Here is a 26,659-nt window from a genome sequence, read left to right on the forward strand (position 1 = left end):
GTGTAGCTCAATTTGAAAAGCATTTATCAGTCAGATTCAAACAAAACGCTGTGACACGATGCTGAACTCAGCTGTGAAAGTCAAACAGAACAGTTTGTTCACACATTTAAGGAAGTGGCATCAGCCTAATCTGGGTTGGAACGATTGTTTAAACATTACAGGTGCCACAAACCAAACTGAGCTCTCCTCAGCTTCACCCCGTCTTTCACTTTGTGTGTCTTGTTTGAGGACAAAGTACAAAAAAAAAACGTTTTCATCTGACATGCATACTGTATGTGGTTACACACGTGAAAAACATAAATTACTGTCGCTTTGACTCAAACACTTGAGCTGCAATGTGAACACGCACACACACACCCCCACGCATGCACACACCCCTCCTCTGCAGCTCCAGCTGTGTTGAGGCTGCAAACAGTTAAGTGTAACAACATATGGAGGATGTGCGTGCCTGACTGTGTGACAGAATGTACAGAAGTGTGTTTCTCTCATGTGGGCGGCCTTCCTGGATATTTTCGTTAGCGAGCGTTAGCTGACGCTTGTATGTGCTGCTTTGTGCTGCAGAGGAAAGCTGTGTTTGCATGCACAAAAACAATTATTGAGTATTAAGTGTCATGCAAATTTAAAAGCGAAAAAATAACATAAAGACAGCGGTACGTAGAAATAATTTTTACATAACTGTTGCAAAACGAGTTTTGAAAGTGTTTCTATAATACTTGAAGAAACAATACATATTTATTGTTTTGATTCTTCTTTAAAAAAAAACTTAAAGCATTAAATCAAATTGGGGCTTTCAGAGATTTTTCTGCAACAAAACAACTCTGACTTTTGACCTAGTTTTTCCAGGAAGTCTGCTGCATTCATTCACTTTTAAACTTTTAATCCACAAATGCCTCATAAACAAGCCAAACTGGACTTAAAGAGGATAAAATAAAATACACACATGAAATCTTTCAAAGTATTTTTGGTCTAGTTTCAGGTGAAAATATCTCAGTACAGTTGAAATAAGACTAAATTAACTTTTTTTTAGCAAAACATAGGTGCGTGTTTTAAGTTAATTCATTCCTTAATACTTATTTTAAAAATAACAGTTTCAGTGGCAGATTATTTAATTTATAACAAGATATTTTCCCCATTAGTGAATTAATCTGCCAGTGGAAGTAGCATTTTTTCATTCATATCAAGGACTTCCCTGATATATCTTCCTGAAAAGTTACTTGTAAGTTAGTTTTGTCTTATTTATATTTACACTAGCAACTAGACTAAAAATATTTGTTAAGATTTTGTGTTTTTGCAGTGTAAAAAACCCAAACTAAATGACGCACAGTTGAAATTGTAGGGCTTTTTTTGTTCATAGCCTTTAAAGACCATCACATGTCAAGTCTGCAGAAACATCATCATCATTCTTTAACAAACGATGATGCAAGTTGCTGTGCAAAGCAGCAATAAACTTCCTTCTTTACATTGAACTGTTTGCTCCTTTCCGAAACACATGACTCTCGTGTCGCTCACAGATAACCTGTAAAAAACTGGCTGCAGCTCAGAGCAAAGAACTGGCCCAACTCGCTGTCAGCTCCAGCAACAACAAAAGGGGAAGTGAAACTCAAGAACGTGTGGGTGTGGGTGTCTGTTTGTGTCTGCAAGAGCAGACAGCTGGGAACATGAAGTCACGCCCACCGCGCCGCTCCTCATTGGCGGGCCAGTCTGTTGTCAAGCACATTTAACAAAAAACAAGTCGGCTGCTCTGCCAATGGCTACAGAGTGAGAAATTCCCCTGATCTGCCAGAGGGCCTTATCTGTGGTGACATCACATGGCCCTTTAAACGCAGACCGCAGGGTTTAAATGCCCCAAAGAGGCAGAACACACCTAGAAAAAACAAGAAGCCTCAGACTGCTTTCGGCTTAGGACTGTCATTAACATCTGGCCTGGTTGCACTTTATGACAATAGAGCCTTGTGGTGCGTTGGAGCTTCAGAGGTTGTGCTGTTTAGTCATCAGATAAACTGTTAAGGTGCAGGAATAGAAAGACAGACAGTAGGGAATGCAATGTGTTTGGTGTTCAAATTAAAAGTTGAGAAAAATGTCATTCCTGACCCAATTGCAGAGGTAGGCAGAGTGCCAAAAGAGTAAGAGTAGAACTACTTCAACATATTTTTACTAAAGTGAAAATAAAAAGTAGCCATCCAAGAAAATACTAAAAAAAAAAGTATTTGGTAAATAGTCTACTGAAGTACTGAGTGACTGATCAAATTATCAATCATTTAATACTTAAAAATTACATAATTAGATGAATCAAAATATAAAGTTAAGAGAAAATGTTGGTATTTTAAAGACTAAAATTACAAAATGTAATACAAAATGTTTCCAAATCAGAAAGAAAAAAAAACTTATTGCAATTTAAACAAAATCTCCAGGAGTGTCTTTGTCTGGTGAATTTTTGGTTAATAGATGTTTGTTTTAAATTAAGTGGGTAAAGAATCCAGAAATTTTACTCCAGTAAGAGTAGAAATACTTCTTTCTCAAGTAAAAGTAAAAAGTACAGTGTAGAAAAACCACTCAGAAAAGTACTTTTTTTTCAAAAGCTACTCAAGTAAATGCATTTGAGTAAATGTAACTACTCATCTCTGTCCAACTACAACCCAGAAGATTCCCTGCTTCAGGTTCTGCATAAATGTTATTCACAAAAAAAAAAGTTTCTTAAAGTGCTAGAAACAAATAAAAATCAAGCTTTTTAAACAGTACTCTCTATTGCAAAAACACAAAATACTACAAAGTATTTTTTTTGTCTACTTTCTAGTGTGAATATCTTAGAATACTTACTTCGTTTAGTAAATATGTTGTTTCTTCAGACATTTATTGAAGTGGTTGTTTATTTTAAAATTACAATTATGTTTAATTTTACAATTGCTAACTGCTGCTAACTGTTCATTGGGAGTTATTGCTCTGCAGTTTGTTTAGTTTTATTAATTGTATTGTATTTAATGTACAAGGGCAGAAGCTGGTGGACTGATAACCACCAACTTGATTTCCTGTTTTGTTAGAATAAATACAGTGAACCTGAGTGTGTCTGTCCTGAAGTCAACATACTGACATCAACATAGAAGGATTACATAAATATATATACACATTTTCTTTTGTATTTCTAGCTTAGTTGTATGGTGTTTTTTCTACACTGTACTCGTTTTTTGTGTTGTTTTTCCATTTTTGTTACTCTTGTTTCGTCCACTTCTTTCTGCTTTGACAGCTTAAATTTCCCACTTGTGGACTAATAAAGCATTACCTTGTCTTATTTTCTCTTATTGTATGTTTCCCGTGTAGATCTGTGACGTTTGCTGCAGATTTCCACCCCACTGTGGTTTCAGTAGCAGCTTGTCATGCCTTTGCTCCACGCAAAGCGCTAACATCTGACATTGTTTACATGCATGAATTTAAAGCCCTCAGAGCAGAGCTAATCTTAAAGACGCAGTTTTTTTTCCCCTGTGACCTTATGAACTAACACCAAACTTCTTCTTGTTTCTCTTTTTTTTCTTTTCTGTAGGTAGAGACACCCGACCCCATGTGGTTGGCAGACGCTCATAGAGCTGCATCCTGTGAGAGGAGAAAAGTGTTTCCTGTTGCAGGAGGTTTTAAACATGTGACTCATCAGCTAGCCTGCGCTGCAGAAACCCTCCTCCCATCTGCTGCAACATCGAGTCAATCCTCTCACACAAAAACATGCTGACGTCTGACGCTTTGTTTTGCTGCTTTACTTTGGTTGAACCTGACTTACAAGGTGTCTGACTGAAATATGCGCAGCTGTGTCTCCATGAGATGGGCGAAAACTTTTCAATCCATTCGTGCTTATCGCTAAATGATGTGATATCAAGATAATGTGTGCAAACAAAATTCACAATTTGTTTATATTTACGGTGCAACTAACAATTTATTTAGTAACCAATTAAACCTTTTTTATAAAATATTAAAAATACATTAAACAGTTCAGTTCAAAATTTTAACTTAAATGCAAAATGTTTATACTTTTGTACAGTTTTGCATTAATCACTGCTCTCATTGTGTTGATCTTTCGGCAAATTACTTTCTTTGAGTCCGTAATGATTAATCGATTACTATATTAGTTGACAATTATTTCAATTCATCACAATTAATCTGATTAATCGTTTCAGTCCTACTTGAGTTTAAACAAAAATACTTTAAAATAATCAAAAACTGCCAAATTAACATATTTTCAGGCCTTAGAGTGCATATATATTCAGTTTTCTCCCTTTGTTTTGCATAATCTGAAACATGTTTAGCATTTAGCTGGCGTAGATTAATAAATAATGCACTTTATAAGCAAGCATAGGGGGTAATTTTCATTATTTTTAGCCATCGTAGTCAAAACATTTTCGATTTCATTTAAAGTATAACGTTTTGTTTGTTGTAATTCAGACAATGAATGTGTGTTAATAGGTATGTTTCCATATTTGATCTTTAATAAGAGTCATGGTCGGTCGTCACATTTGCCTGGTACAGAAGGAGTTGAGTGAGACGGTGTAAAGTGTCCCTGGCTGGTATTTAAAGGGAAATTGTCTCCCAGAAATACTCCTAGTTCTTTCATAACAGGAAGAGGGCTTGTCAACTTGGATCTGCAAAACAAAACTTTGCAATTTTTTTCCCCCAGAGACAAAATTTCACATGGAAAGACTTTCATATCCTTTTTTCTTTCCTTTCTTCAAGGCCGTCTTTTCTTAATTTATCACTCAGAGTGTTTCTGGAGGACAGACGAGGAAATGTGTGTTTATATCACCGTGTTAAACACAAAGGGACGTTTTTGTTCTCTTCCATAACAGGAAAACATTTTGGTAAAAGCAGTTTAGCTTGGAAAATAAGTTCTCTATTAATTCATGTCCCCTCAAAGCACTCATAAATAGATTTTAAAGTAAATGTAAGTAAAAAACTGAATTTATGAAGTTGTGCTGTTGGTTTGGACCTGATGACAGGTAGGAGACAGACACAATAATGTGAAAGTGAAGCTTAATAAACAGGATTCCAATGCAGTTTTGAAAATCTTCTGATTTTTTTTATATTTTTATGGTCTGAAAAGGTATAGGAGAAATAATACAGAGTAAATAGGGGTGTTTGATATCAGTTGCATCATATGTTTTTCCTAAAAAATCCCAGTTCTCCACCATCTCCAGTCATCCCTTAGCAAACGTAGTATTTAAAAGTACTTGAAGTATTTTGTCATAGAAATAAGTACAAAGTAACCTATACCAAAGTACAAGTATAAGCTTTAGCATTAAAAGTACAAGTTTAAGTATTAATACATAATATTAGACTTCTCTTTCTGCTTTTCAATATAAGCCAAGCATGACTCACTTTAATATTAAGTATAGAATATATAGTTTACAAAAAGCAAACTTCAAGTACACTGCGTCATTTTTTAAATATGAAATAAGTATACTTGTAGTACACTTGAATAAACTACAACTTGCTAAGTGAGTGGTTTATGCATGCTCTACATTTTTATCCTGATCATTTTATCTTTATATTTGGCTCAAGAAAAAACTCTTGAAATTTGACCTGGTAAAAAGTCTGGAAATCTGAACTGATAAATGTGTAGACACTCAGAAAAATGTAAATCCAAAACCGAATCACTGAAGCAAAAAACGCAAAATAAAAACATAAACACAAGAGGATATAAGCGCAATAATAAACAGGACAAGAGTTCAGCAAGGACAGGATGAAATAGGTTCAATGAACAGGTGAGTCTCATTAAGTGAATGTGATCCAGCTGAAAGAACAATGATAAAAGTCCATGTAAAAACAGAAAATACATGAAGAAATAGGTAAAACGTAGAGAATTAAACAGAGAGATAAACAACAAAACACAGAAATTACTCAAAATATATGGAGAAAGAAGAAATTAGTTACTTCTAAACTTCTAATTGTAAACTAAAGAAATAAGTGAAAAAAAATTCAACAAACAAAACCTTACCAAATATTTTTGGTTTAGTTTCTACTGCAAATACCTTAATACACCTAAAGTAAGACAAAACTAACTTACAAGATATAGGTGTAGTTTTAAGTCAATAATTCCTTAATTTTGAAAAAAGTACTTCACTTATAACATGACAGTTTTCCCCGTGTTATTGCTTATCAATATTAAGGAATAAATGACTTGCTGAAAAGTTAGTTTTGACTTATTTCAAGTGTAATAAGATATTTAAACTAGAAACTACACCAAAATTACTTGTTAAGATTTTGTGTTTTTGCAGTGCAACAACTTCACAATCAAATAAATATCATAAATAAAGATTTTGGAAACTATTTCAGCCTCCTTTCAGTTAGAAATCACAGAAAGAGACATGCATCAAGTCCTCATGCGTTCAAGCATCTCAGTCTGTGAGTGAACTTTAGAAAGGAAGAAGTCGTGAGGAGGCGGTGGAGGTGACAGGGGGAGGACGAGCTCCCAGCGCTGGCTCGCTCCGGTTTGCACCGCTTCTTACTGGCGCAGCGAAGCTGGCGGGGGAGGAGGAGGAGGGCTCATTCGAGAGGAAGGGGGGCACTTAACGCCTCGATTGCCCTTTGCAGCTCTGAGGTCCTTGGCAGGGCCGCCTGTTGAAATGTGGGGCAGTTATCTGCTTTATCTGAAAGCACGGAGCAGCTATTACCCTTCCCTCTGAGCAGACTGAAACGCTCAGCCATGTGATATTCTGGTTTATGCATCACACTCTAAACACGTGAAGGAATAAATATAGTGATCGGCCAATATAAGGTGAACATCCAATAATACAAAATAACCAAACTTAGTGACAAGACAGTTCTGACGAGTCAGTGAATCTGAGTTTTAAAGAAACGTTGATGTGCAGTAACTGTGCATCACTCCAGTCGTAATATGTGTGAAGATGCTTGATGTGTGGAAACTAACTCAAATGAATAAAGATGTCAACATTTTATGAGTTTTATTTTAACATATTAAAATTTCTTGATATTTCAAAGAGGAAAATGAAGAATAGTTCTGAAGCAAACAGATTAATAACAAGTGAAACAATCACAGTTTAAAATTCCTGCATCAATCACAGATTTTGGTCTCACAAAATGGTCCAAATTTATCCCTAAGCAGCAGTTTAGGAGTCCTGGTAGACTCGGTTCAATATGGGACCAAAATTGCAACATTTGTTACATTTTCAGCTGGTTTGGTTCACTTTCACACTACGCTGTGTTGAAAGATCCAAACTCTTTGAAAAAGCTGTTCCCCTCCTCGCCTGTGGGGGCGCTGCACCAAGAACCAATGAAGGAAATTATATAAAAATTTCTGAAGACAATGAGCGTAACTTCCTCCTTCACAAAATGTAAACAAAAATAGAGTGGCATAAGATTTTGACAGTTGAATGATTTTTCTTTTGTCATTGGCAAAAGACAAAGTAGAAAGACTCCCAATAGCATTAGACTCTCACGTTTGTTTTGGTTGTAATACCCAGAATGCCCTGTGCTATAGTCAACATCCTCCTTTTGGAGAAGTTGATTAAAGCGGACTAATCGGGATTGTGAATTCACACCAGCTCTGTTTAGTATGCTTTAATCAAACTCCAGTTCCTTTCCTCTGAAAGTTTGGTTCATTTGGAGAGGTGTGAAAGCAGAATCGAAGCAAACTCTAGTCCGCTTACAAACCTCGATCTCGGTTCGAATGCATATGAGCATCCCAAGTGGACCGGAGACCGCTTCAAAAACAGAAAGCAGACCATAGCGTAGGGCATTCTGGGTAAATTCAACCAAAACAAACACGGGGGAAATGGCTTTTGATCATTTACAACCACTAAAATCTGAAGCTGCTCCATTTTTATTTACATTCATGAAGAAGGAAGTTACGCTCAGTGTCTTCTTCTGAGGTTTTTATGTAATTTGCTTCAGTAGTTCTTGATGCAGCGCCTCCAAAGGCGAGGAGGGGAACAGGTTTGTCAAATGGTTTGAACTTTTCGACAGTGCAGAGTGAAAGTGAACCGCACCAGCTGAAAATGTAACAAATGTTGCAGTTTTGGTCCCAAATTGAACCAAGTCTATGTGACTATTAGGTGTGGAAGAATTGAACAAGCTTTTTGATTCATTAGGTAGTAAATTCGCTCTTTCTCTGCACTTTCTCCAAGCTTTTGACCTGTAGAGGTTTTTTAGAACCCATATTAAGGATGGAAAATCTATCCAAGTCCTGGCAAGCTGGAAAGAAAGACACATTTCCTTTTGGAGACAAGTAAAGCATAGATTGCTGGACATGGAATGGTATCTTTAGAGTAATAAATAAGATGCAGCTGGAGAGCTATGTAATGGAAAATCTAAGTGGCACCAGGTCACGTCTCTACAGGTGGGAGTGATTTTCAGCTCTGTTAGAGGGAGACAGTCTGCTTGCTTTGACTGCAGAGCTTAGTTTTTCTTAGATCAGTTTCTGAAGAGTTCAAAACAAAAAAGAAGTTTCCTTTCTAAAACCACATTTACCTACATTTGTATTCGTCATAGTTGATTTTATGATTGCGTTATGGGACCTGGTTGAAACTCAGAGTTATCCTAAATGTCACTTTTGTGGACAGCCTATGTAAATCTGATGATGCAGCTGAAATGATCTCAACACTTTACTGAAGCCTGATTAAATCTGATTCTGACTGGAGTCAGGTGTAAGTATTTTTGGTCCAGTTTTTAGTCAAAATTGTCATGAACTGTTGTGGTGAAAGCGGTGAGGGAAACGCAGCAGACCCAGATGAGATGAATGTTTAATAATGAAAATAGGCTTAAATAATTTCAAAAGTCCAAATAAAACCTGGCAGCACAGTAGAGCGGAAGGCTAGGGCTCAGCACTGGTAGCAACAGGCTACACGCACGGACAGGAACACATTGACAAGGACCCGACAGAGACGCTGAGACACAGGTGACATTAAATACACGTGAGGGTAATCACAGAAACAAGACACACCTGTGAAACAATCAAGGGGAAGACAGGACAACACGAAGACTCAGGGACACAGAAAACTCTAAATAAATACACAGAAAAACACAGAACATGACAAAAATATCTTTCTTGAAATAAAACAAAACTAACTTACAAGTAAATTTTCAGAAAGAAAAAGTACTAGATGTAATTGAAATAATCTGCCAGTGGAACAAGAAATGTTTCCCATATAATAAGTGATATAATCTGCAAATGGAAACAAGAAATTGTTTACATAAAACAAGATCCTATCACTTCCTGAAATTTCATTTTTAAGTTATGTTTTTCTTATTTTATGTGTCCCAGGACATTTGCACTAGAAACTAGACAAAAATACTTAGTACGATTGTGTATTTTTGCAGTGTAACTGTTTGTTGCTGAAGTACTTGGGCAAAAATCCTAACTCTGAATTTCCAGGATGCATTTCTAAGTAATATCTCAGTGGCTAAATTAGTTTATTTCTGTGCTTTAAGTTGTCGGAACATAATATCCTGTTCTTCTTGTAAATCTGTTAGAGAACTTGTTCTTTACAACTTTCTGGAGATCTCCGATATCGGAAAGAATGTAAGGCTGATAATAAAATCTTTGCTGTGAACATAAACTAAATACCGAACCAAAATTGGCCGTAGTTTACAGGAAGACCTCTTGGTGTTGGTGCCAGTGAATAAAACAAAGATGAGTTCACAGCTTTTCAGGCAGCTGCTCCGCGCTAATAAACCCTGTGAGCCAGCACTGAGGAGTCAGTATCTCTGACAATGAAGAGAAGTGATGTGTGCTCTGCAAGCTGCATGGGTCCTGGAAAGGTCAGAGGTCAGGAGTCAGAGTGGGTTTCCTTCCTTGTGTCAGTTGTTGACTAAAAACACTGAACTCATAAACATTATGTAACTGGTAGCGCTTTAGCATTGTCTTAAAAATGCAAGTTGGCATTTTAAATTTCAGCCCATATGCCTCAATGCCCAGGGCGGCATGGAACAGGGGCGGCACAGCCACTTGATGGAGGGAAGAAAGGGATATAGGAGCTTCAAACAAGCTCCTACTGTATATCTTGCTAAAAAGTTACTTATAAGTTTGTCTTATTTCATGTGTACTAAGATATGTGCACTATATAGACTAAAGGTTTTTTTTATTTTGTGTTCCAATTCCAAAACGTGCAATTTGATCAAGTGTAAAACAGTAGCTAGAATCAAAGTCAGCTGATGATGAGTAACAAACTGTGATCCTAAGCAAGAAAATCCATTTGATTACTAATTTCCATTTTCTTGGAAGTGAATGGAAGCAGCTGAAAGTCTCACTTAATAAAACAAATACCCTGTTTTATTAGTTTAAATGAAATGTAATGCAGTGCTTCATTTGGCTCAGTCACTGGGAATAAACAAGTTTTGACTGCAGCTACAAAGAATTTGTACAGCTGGGTTTAAAACCTGGGAAAATTTTCCCTGAAGCTTTAAAGAGCAGCTTGTTAACAGTAACCGTGTCGCCCAGAATGGAAAATGAGTCAACCGGCTGCAGACTCGCTGCAGTGTTCCTGCTAGCGGCGGTGAGTGAAGTCAGAGAAGAAGAGTATTAATAGATGTGAGTGAAGACAGAAGCCGATATTCTTTAGCCTGTCCTGAAAGAATATCTGGTTGAACGTCATCAGGGTTTTCAACAACCAGCAGAAACTAATGAACAGGACAAAGTGACAACAGCTTCAAATTAAGATACAACATAATTACCAAAGGAGCAAACAGGATTCATCCACCCAACCATCCACCCAATCATCCAACCATCCATCCAACTGTCTATAGGCCCATCCACCCAACCATCCACCCAATTATCCAACCATCCATCCAACTCTCTATAGGCCTGTCCATTCATCCATCCAACCATCCACCCAATCATCCAACCATCCATCCAACTGCCTATAGGCCCATCCACCCAATCATCCAACCATCCATCCAACTGTCTTTAGCCCATCCATTCATCCACCCAACCATCCACCCAATCATCCATCCATCCATCCATCCATGTGGATCTGAGGGCATTTAGATCAGAGTGGATAAAAGTAACCTCTATCCACTATCAGCCATGAATCAAAGTTACTGACTGATCAAAGAATCTCCCTTTTAAAACCCTGAATTTAAATTATATCTTTGTTCTTACATAAAAAAATGTTTTTGTCTCTGATATATTAATCTCTAACACTTTTATTTTCCAATATATTTTTTAAATTTCTCCTATAAGCTTTTTGTAAATAAATTATTTTATTTTTCTTTTCATGTGTAATATAATGTGTAATAAAGTTTCACTGAAACATTGTTTTCCACTCTTTAACGTTTGTTAAAATAACCTATCATTTAAAATGCACTAAATCATGTCATGTAAGTCATGCAAGACATTTAGAAACGTCTCAAGAGTTTAAGCTTCATCCTATATAGTAGCTAAATTTAGGTCTACAACTTGTACCCAGAAATAGACCTTACAGCGGGTGCAGCAGGGGGACAAAGTGTCCCACCCCAAGTATCCAACAAATCCCAAGCATGTCCTCAAATTCAGAACGCCCAGTTTTACTCCCTCTAGGCACTCTCTGAATCCTTGCATAATGACGGGAAACACCTGCCATCACCACCCCGCCTGTGCTCCGGATTTTCTTTCACTTCTTGGGAGTCTGTACTGTCCGTTTTTTTTTCCTGTGACGATGAGCACATGACGGCGCGCTAAAAGAGAAAGTTCATCCCGTCTGAGTCAGAAGAAAGATGAGGAGGAGGAGTAGTATGGGAGAGGATGAAAAACCCCGCAGTCAGCTGGTTCAGACCGGTTTGTTGCTCCCTTTTCCTTCCCCTTCTTTTGCGATTTTTTGTAACCTCTGGCTTACTTGCTTTATCACATTTCCCCTCCTGTTTTTTTGTTCCTCTCCTATTTCTGTTCTGTTCACTTTTACCCCATTTTATTCTTGCAAGCTCCCTTCCTGTGGCTACAAAGTCAAAAGAAACTAGAATATACAGCTTTTACATGACTAAATAAAATCTAATATTTTGACAGCAGCATTAAACTATTTACTCATTTAAATAATTAGATTATATTCGATAAATATGCAATGAGTTTCTTACTGTTTTATTTAGATTGTCTTTTTCTTGAATTTGGCCCCCAATTCTTCAGCAAGCTAAAATGTGTTATGTACAATTCTCACTGCTGAGTCTGAAGATGTAAAATATGGCAAGATTTTTTATTTATTTATATCTGGTATTCTTTGTTTTTTAAACGAGCCATCTTTGCATACAGATTATTCACCGAGATATTCAGACTTTTCTTAACAGAAAGCAACAACAACAATTACCTACTTAACATTTTTCTGCATGGTTTGTGCAATGCAGATCTGTTTGTTTGCATATTACTTTATAATGCATTTTCTGCATTTTATAGGTGTAAAATATACTTTCCAAATTGCTATTTTCAAAAGGTTAGGACTTTGTTTCTGTTACGTTGTGCACAAACAAGCAGCTCCAGTGACAGATAGCAGATTATTTTACTAAATGAGTCAAACTTATGAAATATTTATTTATTTAAAACATGTAAAATAGAGAAAAATAAATAAATAAGAAGAAAACAAAACAATAAATAAAAGTAATAATCAAATATAACATGGGTTTCATATCCAGTTGAAAAGGGAGCAGGGGAAAACCAAAACTTATTAAATCCGACCCCCAATTGTTTTACTTACAGCCGCTGGCATGCAGCAGTTCTGGCTGCAGCCGTTTCATCCGTCACTGTCTGGGACACACAGTACACGACAAGAACTTTATGTTCAACTCCTGATGATGCTTCCCTAATTTTCCACCTGAAAGATTATATCACTTGGCTGAGAGTTTGTCTTGGCAGTTCTTTTCATGGGCTGAAGATATTCCCTTTCCACTATGACCCACAAAACTCTAAGTTTGGTTATTCAAGAAGAGAAACAACAAACAAGCTAAAAGTTCTGCTTGAAAAGGTTGTCATGACTTTTAAGACCAAAAAAAACTATAAACAAGTAGGCTACATTACAATCAAGCATAGCAAAAACCGTGAACCTGGGCTTTTGTGCACATGATGGAGGCAAAAGCTAGCTAGCAAGCTAGCAAAGGTACATAAGCATCTAGCTGACAGTAGCCTAACAGAAGGCAATGAAGATATCTGCTTGACAGAAAAGTGTTGTGAGAATAAAAATTAGATTAAATAATAGAGGGTAGAATTTTTTTTTAGAAAATTAAAAAAACATTTTTGCTATTGCAATATAGCAACAGCTGCTCATTGACTAACACAGTCAGGGGTTAGCAACCCTTCCATTCAAAGAGCAACTTCTGCCTCCACTGCTACAAAAATAAAACTAATTTCAAGCTGCAAAAACATTTTCTACATAAGATGTTTCATTATGAAGCCCAAATGAAACCAAAACTTGTTTCTATTTTCAAAATTAATCTTCTATTACAAACAAAAAAAAGGAAATTTGTTGTCCATTGTGAACATTTTATGCAGATTTTCTATAAGAACTTACAGAAAAACTCCTAAAATGATCATTTCTTCAGGTGTCCCCAGTCAAAATCCTTTCCTTTTTGGTTTTCTAAGAGCTACAGGTTGCAGATCATATTCTACCAACAGAAATTAAACCTCTGATGCAGAAAAACCTGCTCTTTTACTGCTGTCAGCTGTTGAACTGGAGGACCTCGAGCGCTCTGCGTGCTAACTAGACACGTGCCATTTGTCCAAACACAGACGATAATAAATTTCCACCTGAGATATGCCTACAGTGACACACAAGGTGTTTCAGTGTAATTCACGGGTTGCAGTCTAAGTCATTGGGAAGAATACCCTGTCTCCTTATGAAACATAAAAATGATTTACTGTCTCAACTCCACCTCACAATTTAAATGTTCCAACTGTAAGTAGGTTTGAGTAACATTCAAGAGACAAAACAACCCTCTGGGTTTGGGTCAGATGTCAGCTGAAAACAAACACTCTACTCTGATTAGATGTTGAATAACAATATGGCGCACATTTACGTTATTAACTAAATTATATGAGCTTTCAAAATGTTTCCCAGTGAGTGAAAGTTAAAATTCACCATGTAAGGAGAGACCACCTGTAGCCTGCAGTGTTATGTTTACTCGTATTCATTATTCAAGGGCCTGACGAGAGAACGGAGTACGTTTACTTGATGTTTTTACTGAGAGACATGGACCCAATATCCAGACTGTGTAATTTAATGGAAAATTCAGCAACGTTTTACACAACAACAAAACTTTTCCCCTCTCACATGACTTTTGGAGACACATTAAAGGGGTATAAATCCCTCCAAGCAATAAAAGTTGCAGAACAGCAAACAAGTTTGAGCCAAACAGACAGTCATGCTGATATCTGCAGAGGCCCTCAGGAAACGCTCCGACTCTGCTGCTTTATTCTGAGATTCATAAAACGTCAAACTTGTAGAAGAAGAAGTTCCCCTTTGTGTGGTGTCAGCTGACGGGTAACGTCAGGCTGTTTGTTTTTTATGCTTACTTGAAGAAAATTAAATTGATATGAAACCGTGCAAAACGTTTTGAGTCATCCCTCTTTGCGTGCAGGGAACCAGACACTTCTTCAGTCTGTCAAAGTTGATAAAAAAATAGTTAGGTTTTCAGAACATCTTTTTAAAGGGGATTTATCATACAAAATTCACATCTTACACATTTTTTATTCTTCCATTTGAGCGTCAATTGCTTCTAAAACAGATCCAGTAAGTTAATGTTTTGTGGCGTTTGGAAAACAAGCCATTTCAAACCCCCCCCTATTGTTCGTTTATTCAAAGGCCAGGGCTGCACAGTTACCTAGCAACCCCAGCCGAGCCCAGTCCGTTACCTAGCAACCCAACTGAAGTTCCAGAATGCTTGGTCAGCATTTCCACTGGCAGATTATTTCACTTATAACAAGACGTTTTTCCAATGTTGTAAATGAAATAATCAGCCAATGCAAATGAATTATTGACTTAAAACAAGCTTCTATTCCTAGCTGAAAAGCAACTTGTTAGTTTTGTCTTATTTCAAATGTATTGAGATATTTTCACTAGACACTAGACCTAAATCACCTTGTGATTCCCACCTTGTGGGATAACTGATAAATACTTAGATAATCAGATGAAAGAAGATCCACGTTTGTGGTTTTGCAGAGCCGTAGCTTTAAAAAACCTGCAGAACTCCTGAAGTGAACTGCTTTGACGATTACAAGAAAGTGTCTGAGTCCAGTTCCTTGAAAGCAAAATTGAAAAAACAAACTGCCATCTTAAAATTGATGAAAACAAACTCATAAAATGGGATGGATAACTTTTTATCTGAGTTTTGTTGAAATTTATGCTTAATTTTTACCTATGAATCTACTTCTTTGTTTGATTCCTTGGTCGTATACATCTGTTGCTCCTCTGGCTGTGAAGTAAACAGCATTAGAAAAGCAGCGTCTGTTTGTGAGTTGTTATTCTGAGAGCCCTACCCATGGCTCCGACCTGTTCCATCCAGATCTCCGCAGCGCTTTTATTTCCACCCTCGCTGCACTTCGGGTTACCGGGGCCGCTGGCAAGCTTTCAGTCAGACAGAGGGAGAACTTGAGTCAATGTGTGTCATCTAATGTGGCTGGTAGGGATGCAGTGTAGGGGTGAAGGTGTGTGGGGTGGGGGGGAGGTTCTGCTTTTAAAACAGACTGCTGTGTCACACGGCTGCATAGCAGGGATGACTCCTTGTTTAGACCTTCACCCTCCTCCGCCTCCCCCTCCTCTTCCTCTCTCTCCATGGATATTGTTAGCGGCTGCTGAGTCAAAGCTGCCTAAACCGGCTGAACTCCTCAGATGACGAAGAGGAGCTGCTGGAAACGTGTTAGCTATCAGCCGATCCCTGACACCCCTATTAAATTGAGAAATTACCAGAGTAAACAGGTAAACAGAGTGACCTCTGCCCTGATGGTTACGTAACAGCTGGCTGACATTTGGCAGCGAATTTCCTGGACTATTTTGTAATTTGGATCACACATTGACAGAATGTGGCCAGAGGGCCAAAAGCAGCCACTGGAACATCTCTGTTTCGATCTTAGTACCTTTAAATAAAACATCATATAATAAGTAATTTAACCTAGGAGGGTCCAAAGGCCATTTGTGGAACTTGGAATAATTGACTAGGGGTCAGTGATATGGATTTAAACCGTGCAGGGGTGCCCAAAGTTGGTGGCACCAACAACCTTTTCAGCATGTCAACGTTCTACTTAGGCCTTGTAACGAGCCATCATTTGATCCAGGTGCATTAAACCAGGGAGAGAACTAAAACATCCAGGATGGACCGACTTTGGGCACCCCTGAAAGGGAAAACTTATACTTTACAAATTTTTGTGCTTCTATTTGAGTTTCTACTGCTTCTAAAAACAGCCCAAACTCTTAAAAAAAAACACCAAGGCGGTTTTTGATGATAAGTTAGTATTTTTTTGAAAAATTAGCCATTTCTAAAACTTCTGGAATGTAACGTCACATTCCGGAGCGTCACCTAGCAACCACGGGCGAAGCTCAGCCCATTACCTAGCAACCCCAGAATAGCCCAGCCCCTCACCTAGCAACCCAATTCATTTTCGACAGAACGCAAATGTGTAAATGTCTACGGTTTAATTTTGGGGGGGGGGTTTTCTTAATAAAAACATTAAAAACAAACAACCAGCTCCTCGTTGTGCCATTGAGAAAATTATTACATCAGCTAAAAAAAACTCAAACCACATCAGAAACCTTAATGGTAAACATACTAGACTCTAAACTCAAAGCCACCTGAAGGATGAACATTACACGCATTTATAAATACCTGAATTCAATGTTCAGGTTGCAGCTCGATGAAATCATGGTCTTGTTATTGGCGCATTGGGGTGTTTGCGAAACAACCTCTTCCATCCACAGACAACAGGCTGCAGACGGTGCCTTCACATAATTGGCACTTGTACTAACTTAAAATGACACTGAGTCATGACCACAAGGATGAAGGCTGAATTTCAGTTTGAGGTGAGGGCCTTGAATGACAAAGCAGCTAAAAACTCAATGTTGACTTCTTTGAGGCTTCGGGAACAAAGATACAACCACTTTAGATTTGTATTTTACAAACAGGGTCTTGAAATACTTCTAAATGAAAGTTTGGGTTCTAGTTCATATCTGCTGACACAGCAAAAGCTCATCATGGCCTCAGTCTGGGGCAAACAAATCACAACAGCCAAGACTATAGAGATGACCCTGAAAAGGTTTTTCAACCAATGGTACTTAGCTTCAGTGTGGCTTGTTCCCAACCAGTCACCAGAGATGATAAAAAAAAGATAGAGACGATCACAACATGTGGGTCTTCCAAGATTTTAAAGACGTTACCAGAGCAAATCTGTTAATAGCTGGAGCTGAATAACAACCAAGGAATAATCATCAAATTTTTAGCATAAATAGTTTTTCTCCCCAAATTGAATAAATAATCTTAAAGTAGAGCATCAACCTGCTGCTAATTTGTTTATTTATAACACAGAGTTTATGTGGAATCTCTACAGTTAATTACAGCAGAGTACAAGTTTCATTTCATTTCATTGGCTGTTTTGGACGTTTATGTTTAATATATATTTTTAAACCATTAAAATTTGAATGCCTGAAAACAATGTGAAAATCCAGCCTGAATGTTTGCAACCTGAACTATTTTGGAAACAAATAAGATTTGTGTAACTTTTTTCTTGCTTGTTTGTCTGTATTTTAAACTTACGTCTTCTGGGTAGAAGCCTTCATTAAAACTCTTTTATCAAAGCATTTGGAAAATATTTCTGTGCAATACTCCAGCAAGAATACTGTATGTGAAACTCCCCCATAAAAACTTAACACCACAAATAAAACATGTCCTGTTTGAAACTGAGGACTAATTTTATGAATCAGACCGAGCTTATAGGCGACATCAGTGAAGTTTCAGCACAAACACACACACTCACACACACAGTGAAAGTTTCTTTTCCAAGAACTACCAGTCAGCACCAATATTACCAGATGGATATTCAGTACAGAATATCCTGAGGTTATTAAGAGCTGTTGATTGATGAAGGTCAGAGTGCAGCAGGGCGGACTGTAATGGAAGAAAGTTTCTCTTATTTGGTAGCAGGACCGTCCAGAAGAGAGTAAAAAAAAAAAGCACAAGTACGGCCTCAAGTTGACCCCTGCTGTTAATCAGCAGGTAAAGATTGCTAGCTTCAAATTTGAGCCTGGAGCGCCCCCTAGCGGAAAGGAGTGATTAAAGCATTCAAAGTTGTTTGCTTACTAAGTTTATAATTTGTAATGTGTTACTAAATTTTCACTAAGACTTGAGCATATTATTTTTGGTTTTCATGCAAAGAATACAAATGAAAGCGGAAGATAATGACAAATGTAAAAAATAAAATAAAATAAAAAAACAAGTAGTCTACTTTAATTTCTTCTGACAACAATATTAGATCCAGGAAACTATTGACAAACTGGGATGAACGCAGCCTGCTCATCAAGTTTGTTGCCATAATAAGCATAAGGTGTGTAATAGGTTAATTCTCCTACCTCCTTGCCAGCGAGGTCGTATTAATTTCCCTGGTGAAGAGATGATATTTTTCTCCCAAAAGAAACCATCTTCTCTTTGGTTCCTAAAGCATAAGAGAAAGAGCTTAATTAAATATCAAAAATAAGCTGCACATAAGCGGCACAGAGAAAAACCACGTGACAGCAACCGTAGGATCTAATTAAATTAAAAGTAATATAAAAATAATCGCCTGTTTTTGCCCTTCAGAGTTGTGCGCATGCGAGAAACTTCCGGATGTAAACAAAAACATGCAACAACATTCAACTTCCGTCTGACTGGAGAGGCCAGTAGTGGGACGATTTTATGCAAACTAATGCCGAATTAAAAGAATTGCACAAAAATGTCCAAATTTGCACAGAATCATAAACATAGAATCTCAAATAACTTATTTGGGCAATTTAAATAAAAAACTTTGATTTGGGGATAAGTTTCACTTTAAGAACTACCGTCTGAGTAAATAGATCGCTTGTTCCACCTCTCAGCTGTGTGGGTTTATGAAATTCTCGGTTTCACTTTCTTTTCGTGGTAAAACGTCGCTGTGGAGAAATTAAAGTTTCGTCTGTCCACGCATCTGCTGCGCTCTGTCACGTCTACTCGCAGAGGTCACTATGGAGAAAAAAAGCGAAGACAAACCCAGGTATCCAGAGTTTCTGTTGCAAGAAGCAAATTAATAATTTGATTTACTTGCTTTAAAATTTCTGCAGGACGCTTCTGCACTTTTGATCTTGGCTTGATCGGTTTCTGTAAAAGCTGGGTGTGGAAATGACCGCAGAAAAGATCCTTATAAACGATCTAGAATGCGTTCAAAAAGTTAATTTATTTTCGTGATTCGATTAAAAAAGTGAAACTGAGATGTGTTCACTTATGAGTTTATGGCTTACAGAAACTTATAACAAAAACTGCAGTTTCTCAAACTATACAATGTAAAACCATTAGTCTTAATTAAGACATGTTATGTTGTAATTAACATAAACAGTCTTGGGAAGACTGTTGGCTTGACAGATCCTCTTTAGCAGCAGCAGTTTGAGTCGCTGTTGCTAAAGAAGCTGGTTGTTCACAGAGTTCTGTGTCCATTAATGGAAAATTGAGAGGAAGGAAACAGTGGAGCTTTGAGTTTTCATAAGCAACAAAGTCTATTTTAAGTGATGCATTTTAAGTACAACACTCTTTTTAATGAATAGAGAGCAAATTTAAATTGTGTTAAAGTGATCATAACTGATTCTAGTTTATTTAAATGTATGTATGTGCCAACAGATATAAGCTCCACCAATCAAAATTTTATGCACTTTTGTTCACATTAAAGTATCGGGTCTCAAACTCCAGGCCTTGAGGGCCGCAGACCTACAGTTTTTAAATGTGCCACAGGTACAAAACACTGGAATGAAATGGCTTAATTACCTCCTCCTTGTGTAGATCAGTTCTCCAAGCCTTAATGACCTAATTATTCTGTTCAGGTGTGGTGCAGCAGAGACACATCTAAAGGTTGCAGGACTTCAGCTCTTGAGGACTGGAGTTTGAGACCCCTGAATATTGTAGCAATAGTTAACCTAAACAGAAGCAAATACGTAGTTAGCAGGAAGTCCTTAAACATAAAGAATAAAAAAACTTTGGTGGGTAGAAAAAACAGCAGGATGAGGAGACAATAAAGATGCCCTGAAAAGAAAAACCTGGGAATAAACACAGCGAGAGTAAATTAGCAATGTGACACAGCTGTGTTCATTAGGTAAAAGGAAACGTTTTCATAAACAAACCTGATATCAGACACGGTTGTAAACAGAGACAAGAACATATCAAATAAGGAGCTACAAAATACAAACCCATGGACAGCAGAAAAAGGTAGAATAAATTACAACAAAGCAAATGAACTTATTTCCTGAAGCATTTTAATATATTTTTGATCAAATCAAATTAGCAACATCCTATTACTTTTTACTTCCCACACTCTAAATGTGACTGGGCTAAGTTAATATTTACAAAATAAATACTATGAGCTTATTCATAAAAAGTGACTGTGTGTAGTTTGGTATGTAATGTTATAAAATTATAATTTATCAATTGAATTTTACTTTATGTATAAATGCACAGCCTAATGCTTTTATCAGCTTAAATATATTTTATCAGTAAGGTAAACAATTTTGAATAATAAAATGTTACTGTATGATGGTGCCTTGATTTTACACTTCTGCCCCAGGAATTGTCCCACGCAGACATAATTAAATAATTAAAGCAATTGTTTTTCCTTAAAGTTAAATTCCTTCAACATCCATTCAATTATATCAACTGTCACTTTGTTGCATAATTTATTTATAATCAATCAAATCAATCCTATTTTACTTGTATAATACATGTCAGCAACAAGGCATTTCAAAGTGCTTTACATTATACAAAATATAAAGCAGACAATTGTCACACTTTTCTAAATTCACATGGATACAAATTTCTGCATGGTTACAGGTTTTTCCAATAGGTACAAGATGACCAAAATTACAAAAATATAGAATAATAAAGGCGTCAATGCACAGCCTTTCACTAGTTAGGAAAAGCTAGTTATTTTCCATGTTGTTTTATTGTCTCTCAGTTTATAAAATATAAAAAATGTTGAGTTCAGAGTACTTACTTTTGCTCTGAAGTTTGACATGTATTTTGTTAATCCTAGTAGGTCGGCAACATTGTGAGCCCAGTTCTATTCAGTAGCTTAATGTTTTGCTTCAATAAACCGCAGCCACGTCTTTATGGCAGCTCCTTTTTAAATACCTTTGCAAATCATCGTACTTCCAATTCATACTTCATATTCCTACCTACTTAAAGGAGGGGGAATGGCATTTGTTCTCAAAAACATTGTTTTTGACAAAAGTTTGGGTTGAACTACTCAAGAAGTCTAGATTTTAGAAAAGGAAGAAATTCGTTGTTTTGTTTTTCAGTGCATAGTCTGACACATATTTTCTTTTATTAGTGTGGGTTTCTCGTTCGGACGTCCAATCAGCTCCTCCTCCTTTGTACCTCTAAGCAATCCTTCGCCTCCTGCTCTTACTTTGACCTCATCCAGCTTCACTATTTCCAGTCAGACACAAAATGACAGCACAAAAGAGAAAAAGAGGGAAAAACCTGTAGGAATCCCAGGTAAGCTACTAGCGGGCATATTAATTTCTTTAAAAATAATCTCTAACACTAAATTTACACATTTATGTTAAAATCAGTCACTGCTTTACTTTCTTGGGTTTTTATGTACAGTAAACACAACTCATACAAACCAAATATACTGTATGTGCTTTGGCCCAAGTTATTTGCTAAAGCTTTTGAATAAATGTGCAGTTTTTGGTTCGTAAGTTTCTTTGATTTAAAACCCATCCTGTATTTTTCAAAGTCAACTCAAAGTTTGAGAAAACAGTAAAGATAATAAAAAAACATGATATTTAGCCCGTCTCAAGTTTGACAAAGCTAAAATAACACCTAAAATAAATTAAAGTACATTAAAGAAGCATCGTCGTATCTTGACATGGTAATTTGTTTACACACTAACTTTTGCAGCTTTTGAAATACAAGAGGTTTTCCTACGTTTACTTTTATGTATTTTTTTCAGGGCAGCTATCATTGAACTGGTAGTTAATAATCTTTTAATTAATTAAGTTTTTACAGGATTTCAGTCAAAGCTGGAATCTCAGTGGAGAGATGTTCAGTGGACCGAAGAGTGAGTACATTTAGCCTCCATCTTCCAGCAGATGAATGTTGTTTCAATCTTCTTATCGTTTAATCTTTAAATTAAAGGCAAAAGAAAAGCCTGATGAAGGCTGTTAGCTCCTACAGACCCAGCTGTAAGGATGTGCCTCAGGCCCGGGTTCTCCTCCTCGGACCGGTTCGTTCTGGAAAGTCCAGTTTCATCAGTTCAGTCCAGTCTGTGTTTAATGGGAGAGTGACGAACCGTGCCATGGTGGGCTCCTCCTTTAACACCAGCTTCACTAAAAAGGTAACGGTTGACCTGCAGCGAACACATCCTCACGCCTGATGGACCGTTTGTTAATGTTGGTTGATGCGCACAGTCCTAATAAAATAGAAAATTAATCTTTTTAAAAAATTTAAACCATGGATCTTTTTGTCTACTTTAGTCGTGCTGTACTTTGTGTTGCTCCATGACACGTTACACCTCCAAATTCAAAATTTCTGCCTTAATTAGTCTCTTCCACCTCCCCAGTGTTTTGGTTCATTGTACAAGTGACACATTCATGTTGAAAATGTTTTTTTAAAGGGGAGTTGTTCTGGTAAATTAACATTTTGCTCATTTTTGTACTTCCATTTGGGTCTCAACTGTTTCTAAAAGCAACCCAAGCTCTTTGAAAAAAACATACAGCTGCTTTCTGGGAATAAGTTGATATTTTCTTGGTGTCTGGAAAAGTAGCCGGTTCAAAAACCTGAATCTAATATCACAAATCATCAGGCACTGCCCCGTTACTTAGCAACCCAAGCAAAGCCCAACCCGTCACCACCAACCCAAGCAGAGCTTCAGGACGTTTGTTCAGCTGGTTTTACCGCTGTATGGGTTGTACAATGGCTGCTGGAAAAGACGAGTGTTTTTGTTGTCAACTTACCATCCAAAAATCACCTGCTGCATTCTTGTTGGCTGTGCAGGAGGCTCCACTTCTGCTTTTCAAAGATGTACAGTTGTATAATTATGTATCGAGTTGCAGCCATTTCAACATTGAGTTGGGTGGGTGTGGCCAGCAGCAGCTTATTTGGATTTAAAGTGACAGGAGGAGCTGTAAGAGCTCATTCTGAAAGAGCTCAAAATAGACAGAACTAAAATTTCAGTATCCAAGAATGGTTTTGTGAAAAAAGAAATGTGATGAACATGTACCACATTGCTATCTTAACGTGTTCAAGGAAGAATAATGCGGTTACTTTAAACAAAGCAACCGGTTTTCTTTCTCCAGCCCACCACACCCTGCTGTTCAACACTCCACTCTGCAGACTGAAGGCCTTTATTTCTCACTTCTTTTAATAAACAGTAGAAATTCAGATTTTTTTTTTTAATTTGTCCCTCCTCTCTCTTGTTGACAAGTTTTGCTCATTAGCTTTACATAATTAACTTTGACCCATTTTGTCAGCTACAGTCCTTCAACATCCGTGGTCAGAAGGGGGAGGACAACACTGGGCTGGTGCTGTGTGACATCATGGGCCTTGGCGACGGAGAGACGACCGGGTTGACTCTACACGACATCCTGTCCGTGATTAAAGGCCAGGTTCCTGAAGGGCACAAGGTAGGAGGATTATATCTGATTATTTTAAATCTTCTGAACGCATATTCCTCACAGTCATGGGGGAAAACTCACTCTTTGTACATTCTTGCCATCACAGTTTAATGTTTGTAGCTTGATCTTTGAAATCGCCTGTCCTCAGTTCAGTCCGGATCAACCAGTTGGCACAGAAACGGCAGGGTACGTGAAGACGCCCAGCCTCAGGGACAGAATACACTGTGTGGCCTTCGTGGTGGACGCCTCAAAAATCTCATCCTACCACAAAGGCTTCGGCTCCACCTTCAAACAGCTGCGAGAGTTCATCAGCGAGCTAGGTGAGCAAACGCAGACAGACACACGGAGGCATAAATTATGTAAGTTAATCACTGTTTTGCATGTAGCTTTAACAGGTAAATGCTTTCTAGGTCTCATTTTCTGCAAGTTGAATCAAGGTACAAGAAATATACTTAATAGAAAGTTATAAAGTATTTCTAATCAAAGTGGTGGAGTCTAAGACTAAGAATATAATCATTATTAACAGATCTTTAGGACATTTTATGCATTTTGGCTGTGTTGAAGGAATACAACTCAAATTAGATGTTTTTCCCCATCTCAGTTCTTAAAATAATCCTAAACTAACTCACACAGACTAGCTTTGTTCACTTATCTTAACACAAACTTATACATTAATTTCTGTTGAACATTTGGGGTTTTCTTTGTCCACCAGATGGCACTACTACAAAATGTCATAATTACATTTTCTGCAGAGGTTCCTCCCTACAGAAGTGGGTGGGGGGGTTCTACAGTAATGAAAATGATGTGGATTATGGCTATTTATTTTGGGAAAGAGTGTAGCAGTGTAAATATACTGATCTTTAAAGGCAGTTTTAAAAGATTTAAGGATGTCCTGTCCTTTTGACCGTTATAATGCGGAAAAAGACGATTGCATAATTTTATCAGTTCACAAGCATTTTTTTCCCCCGAAGTTGCCTTAAGGGTTATTGAATTATTTTTTTTGTTTGTTTTAGGGGTTCACCAGGTGGCTCTGCTGACCCACGTTGACCAAATTTGTCCAGAAACGGCCAAAGATGTGAGCAATGTTTACAAGAGCCTGAGCGTTCGAGAGACGGTGGGTGGAAATGCGTAATCTAAAGTCAGGTTTCATACTTTCTCTTAACTCATTGGTCCAAATGAGGCCCACATTTTTTGGATATTTATAAATATAAACAATAGGGCTGGACAAGAATCCATAGCAACATATATCATAATAAATTTGGATCAATATGATTAATCAATACTTTCATTGAACTCCGATCCAGAACTGCACAGCATTCTGGGAGAGTTGGTCAAAAGTAGTAAAGATTAGCCGCACAAACTGTCAAGGCCAGCTAAGCAAGATAGATTACTGGCATCAACTAACTCTCACTCTTTGGTTACCTAGCAACAACTTATTGAGTAATGTGGTTACCTAGCAATAAGCTGTTGAGTAACTGGTGAGCAACAGCAGTTTAGGGTTTTGCCACTGTGCCTCATAACTGCTTAAAAATAAATAATGGCTTAGAGTTAAAACTGTGAATAAAACAGAAAAGGTTGCACTGCCAGATTTTTATTGCTTAGTAAGACTTTTTATTATTTCAGATATTTGAAACAGAACTCTAATTGATAATTATCTATCGACTGATATGAAATGCTTATATTGAGATTTTTTTCAACTATATAGTCCAGCCTCAATAAACAATATTAAAATATTGCAAAGTTATAGTAAATTTCTTTGGAGTTATTGGCTAGATTATGTATTAAACTTACAATGCATCAATTCATACCTGCTGATGTACAGGACTACCTATTAATGTATCGCAGTTTGCATTAGTAAAATTATTTTTTGTTCAAAGTTAGGGCACCAAGAGTGACTCCAACACAGGGACCCACATTTTTCTATTTTATTTACTGTCTGAAATTACAACTTTTGTGTTTGCTTTAGTCTGGACTGAAATGTGCGAGTTGTGTGTTTGCAGATGAACAAAACCGGAGCTCTTCTGGGCATGTCCACCTCCTACATCGTTCCAGTGAAGAACTACGCGTCAGAACTGGACCTGGACGTGAACACCGACGTCCTTCTGCTCAGCGCTGTGGACCACATCCTGCAGTACGTCGACATGTTTTTTCAGGACTACGCTCCTCAGCACACAAGGTCAAAGATGGTCTGATGCTTGAGTTCTTCAAACTTTATGTTTTCATTTAAATGTTTTTCATGTTTTTGAAAACTAATTGTAAAAAAAGTTGACTTGTAATAGTAATTTGCTGTTTTTAAGTCAAGCGCTTTTCCTCGCTAAATCAAGCACAATAATTGTCACTAGTTCTATTGACCAGACTGACTAACTTACCAGCAGGTAAAACAGTTTTGATTAAAAAAAAAAACCAGCTACCAGAAAACTTACTGTTTAGCAATAACTTGAACAGATTTCTATTTTGGTATCAGAAAGTTTCAACCTGGACAACAGTTCAGTAAATGTACTATGCCATTTCAGTTTGTATGAATTGTTACAATAAGTCTGGATTTGGTAGGATAAAAGCAAATCTGATACGAGGACTTAAGGGGAATAAACTCTGTAGGAATAAACTTTCAAGCAAGTTATCTTTTTTTCCTCAAACTTTAACAGCTAACTGAGCGGACTAATTGTTTTGTGTTGTCTGTTAAACAACTTTTAAAATTGCACAACTGTTTGAATAATTTTGTGAATGATGATTTGTGGCATATGCCAAAACCAGTTGTGGTCTGAATTTCAGCTTTAATAAAGAGTACTGATTTCAATTTCAATGACTTTGCTCCTATGTTCAATTTTTTTTTCCCTGAAATGCTTTAGGTGAATAAATTAATCTTGGGGCGAATTAATGCTGTTACAGCA

The 26,659-nt window shown here is 37.2% G+C and overlaps 1 protein-coding gene across 4 annotated transcripts; it reads left to right on the forward strand.

Annotated features, from left to right (window-relative positions):
- Positions 1–18,804: 18,804 nt before the first annotated feature.
- On the forward strand, positions 18,805–26,565 carry LOC102225574 (interferon-induced protein 44-like). Of its 4 annotated transcripts, none has more exons than XM_023340083.1 (8): positions 18,805–19,162; positions 21,479–21,645; positions 22,153–22,213; positions 22,291–22,489; positions 23,631–23,777; positions 23,917–24,088; positions 24,782–24,882; positions 25,769–26,565. In XM_023340083.1, exons 1-8 carry the CDS (start codon positions 19,134–19,136, stop codon positions 25,958–25,960), a joined length of 1,068 nt encoding a protein of 355 aa, XP_023195851.1. In that variant the 5' UTR covers positions 18,805–19,133; the 3' UTR covers positions 25,961–26,565. The 4 variants fall into 4 exon arrangements, with proteins under 4 accessions (XP_023195851.1, XP_014329994.1, XP_023195852.1 ...); XM_014474508.2 differs by having other exon boundaries at positions 18,807–19,162; positions 23,625–23,777; XM_023340084.1 differs by having other exon boundaries at positions 18,807–19,162; positions 22,162–22,213; positions 23,625–23,777.
- Positions 26,566–26,659: the final 94 nt, after the last annotated feature.

The sequence above is a fragment of the Xiphophorus maculatus genome, chromosome 9 (genome assembly GCF_002775205.1).
Source record: "Xiphophorus maculatus strain JP 163 A chromosome 9, X_maculatus-5.0-male, whole genome shotgun sequence".
NCBI classification, from domain to species: Eukaryota; Metazoa; Chordata; class Actinopteri; order Cyprinodontiformes; family Poeciliidae; genus Xiphophorus; species Xiphophorus maculatus.

What these genes read in the sequence shown, in the direction of transcription:
- LOC102225574 (XM_014474508.2), top strand. Translation starts at nt 19,134, where the DNA reads ATGGAGAAAAAAAGCGAAGACAAACCCAG. An exon ending in AAAAGCGAAGACAAACCCAG is followed by an intron (nt 19,163 to 21,478) that starts GTATCCAGAGTT and finishes TTCTTTTATTAG; the next exon opens with TGTGGGTTTCTCGTTCGGAC. An exon ending in GCCTGAGCGTTCGAGAGACG is followed by an intron (nt 24,883 to 25,768) that starts GTGGGTGGAAAT and finishes GTGTGTTTGCAG; the next exon opens with ATGAACAAAACCGGAGCTCT.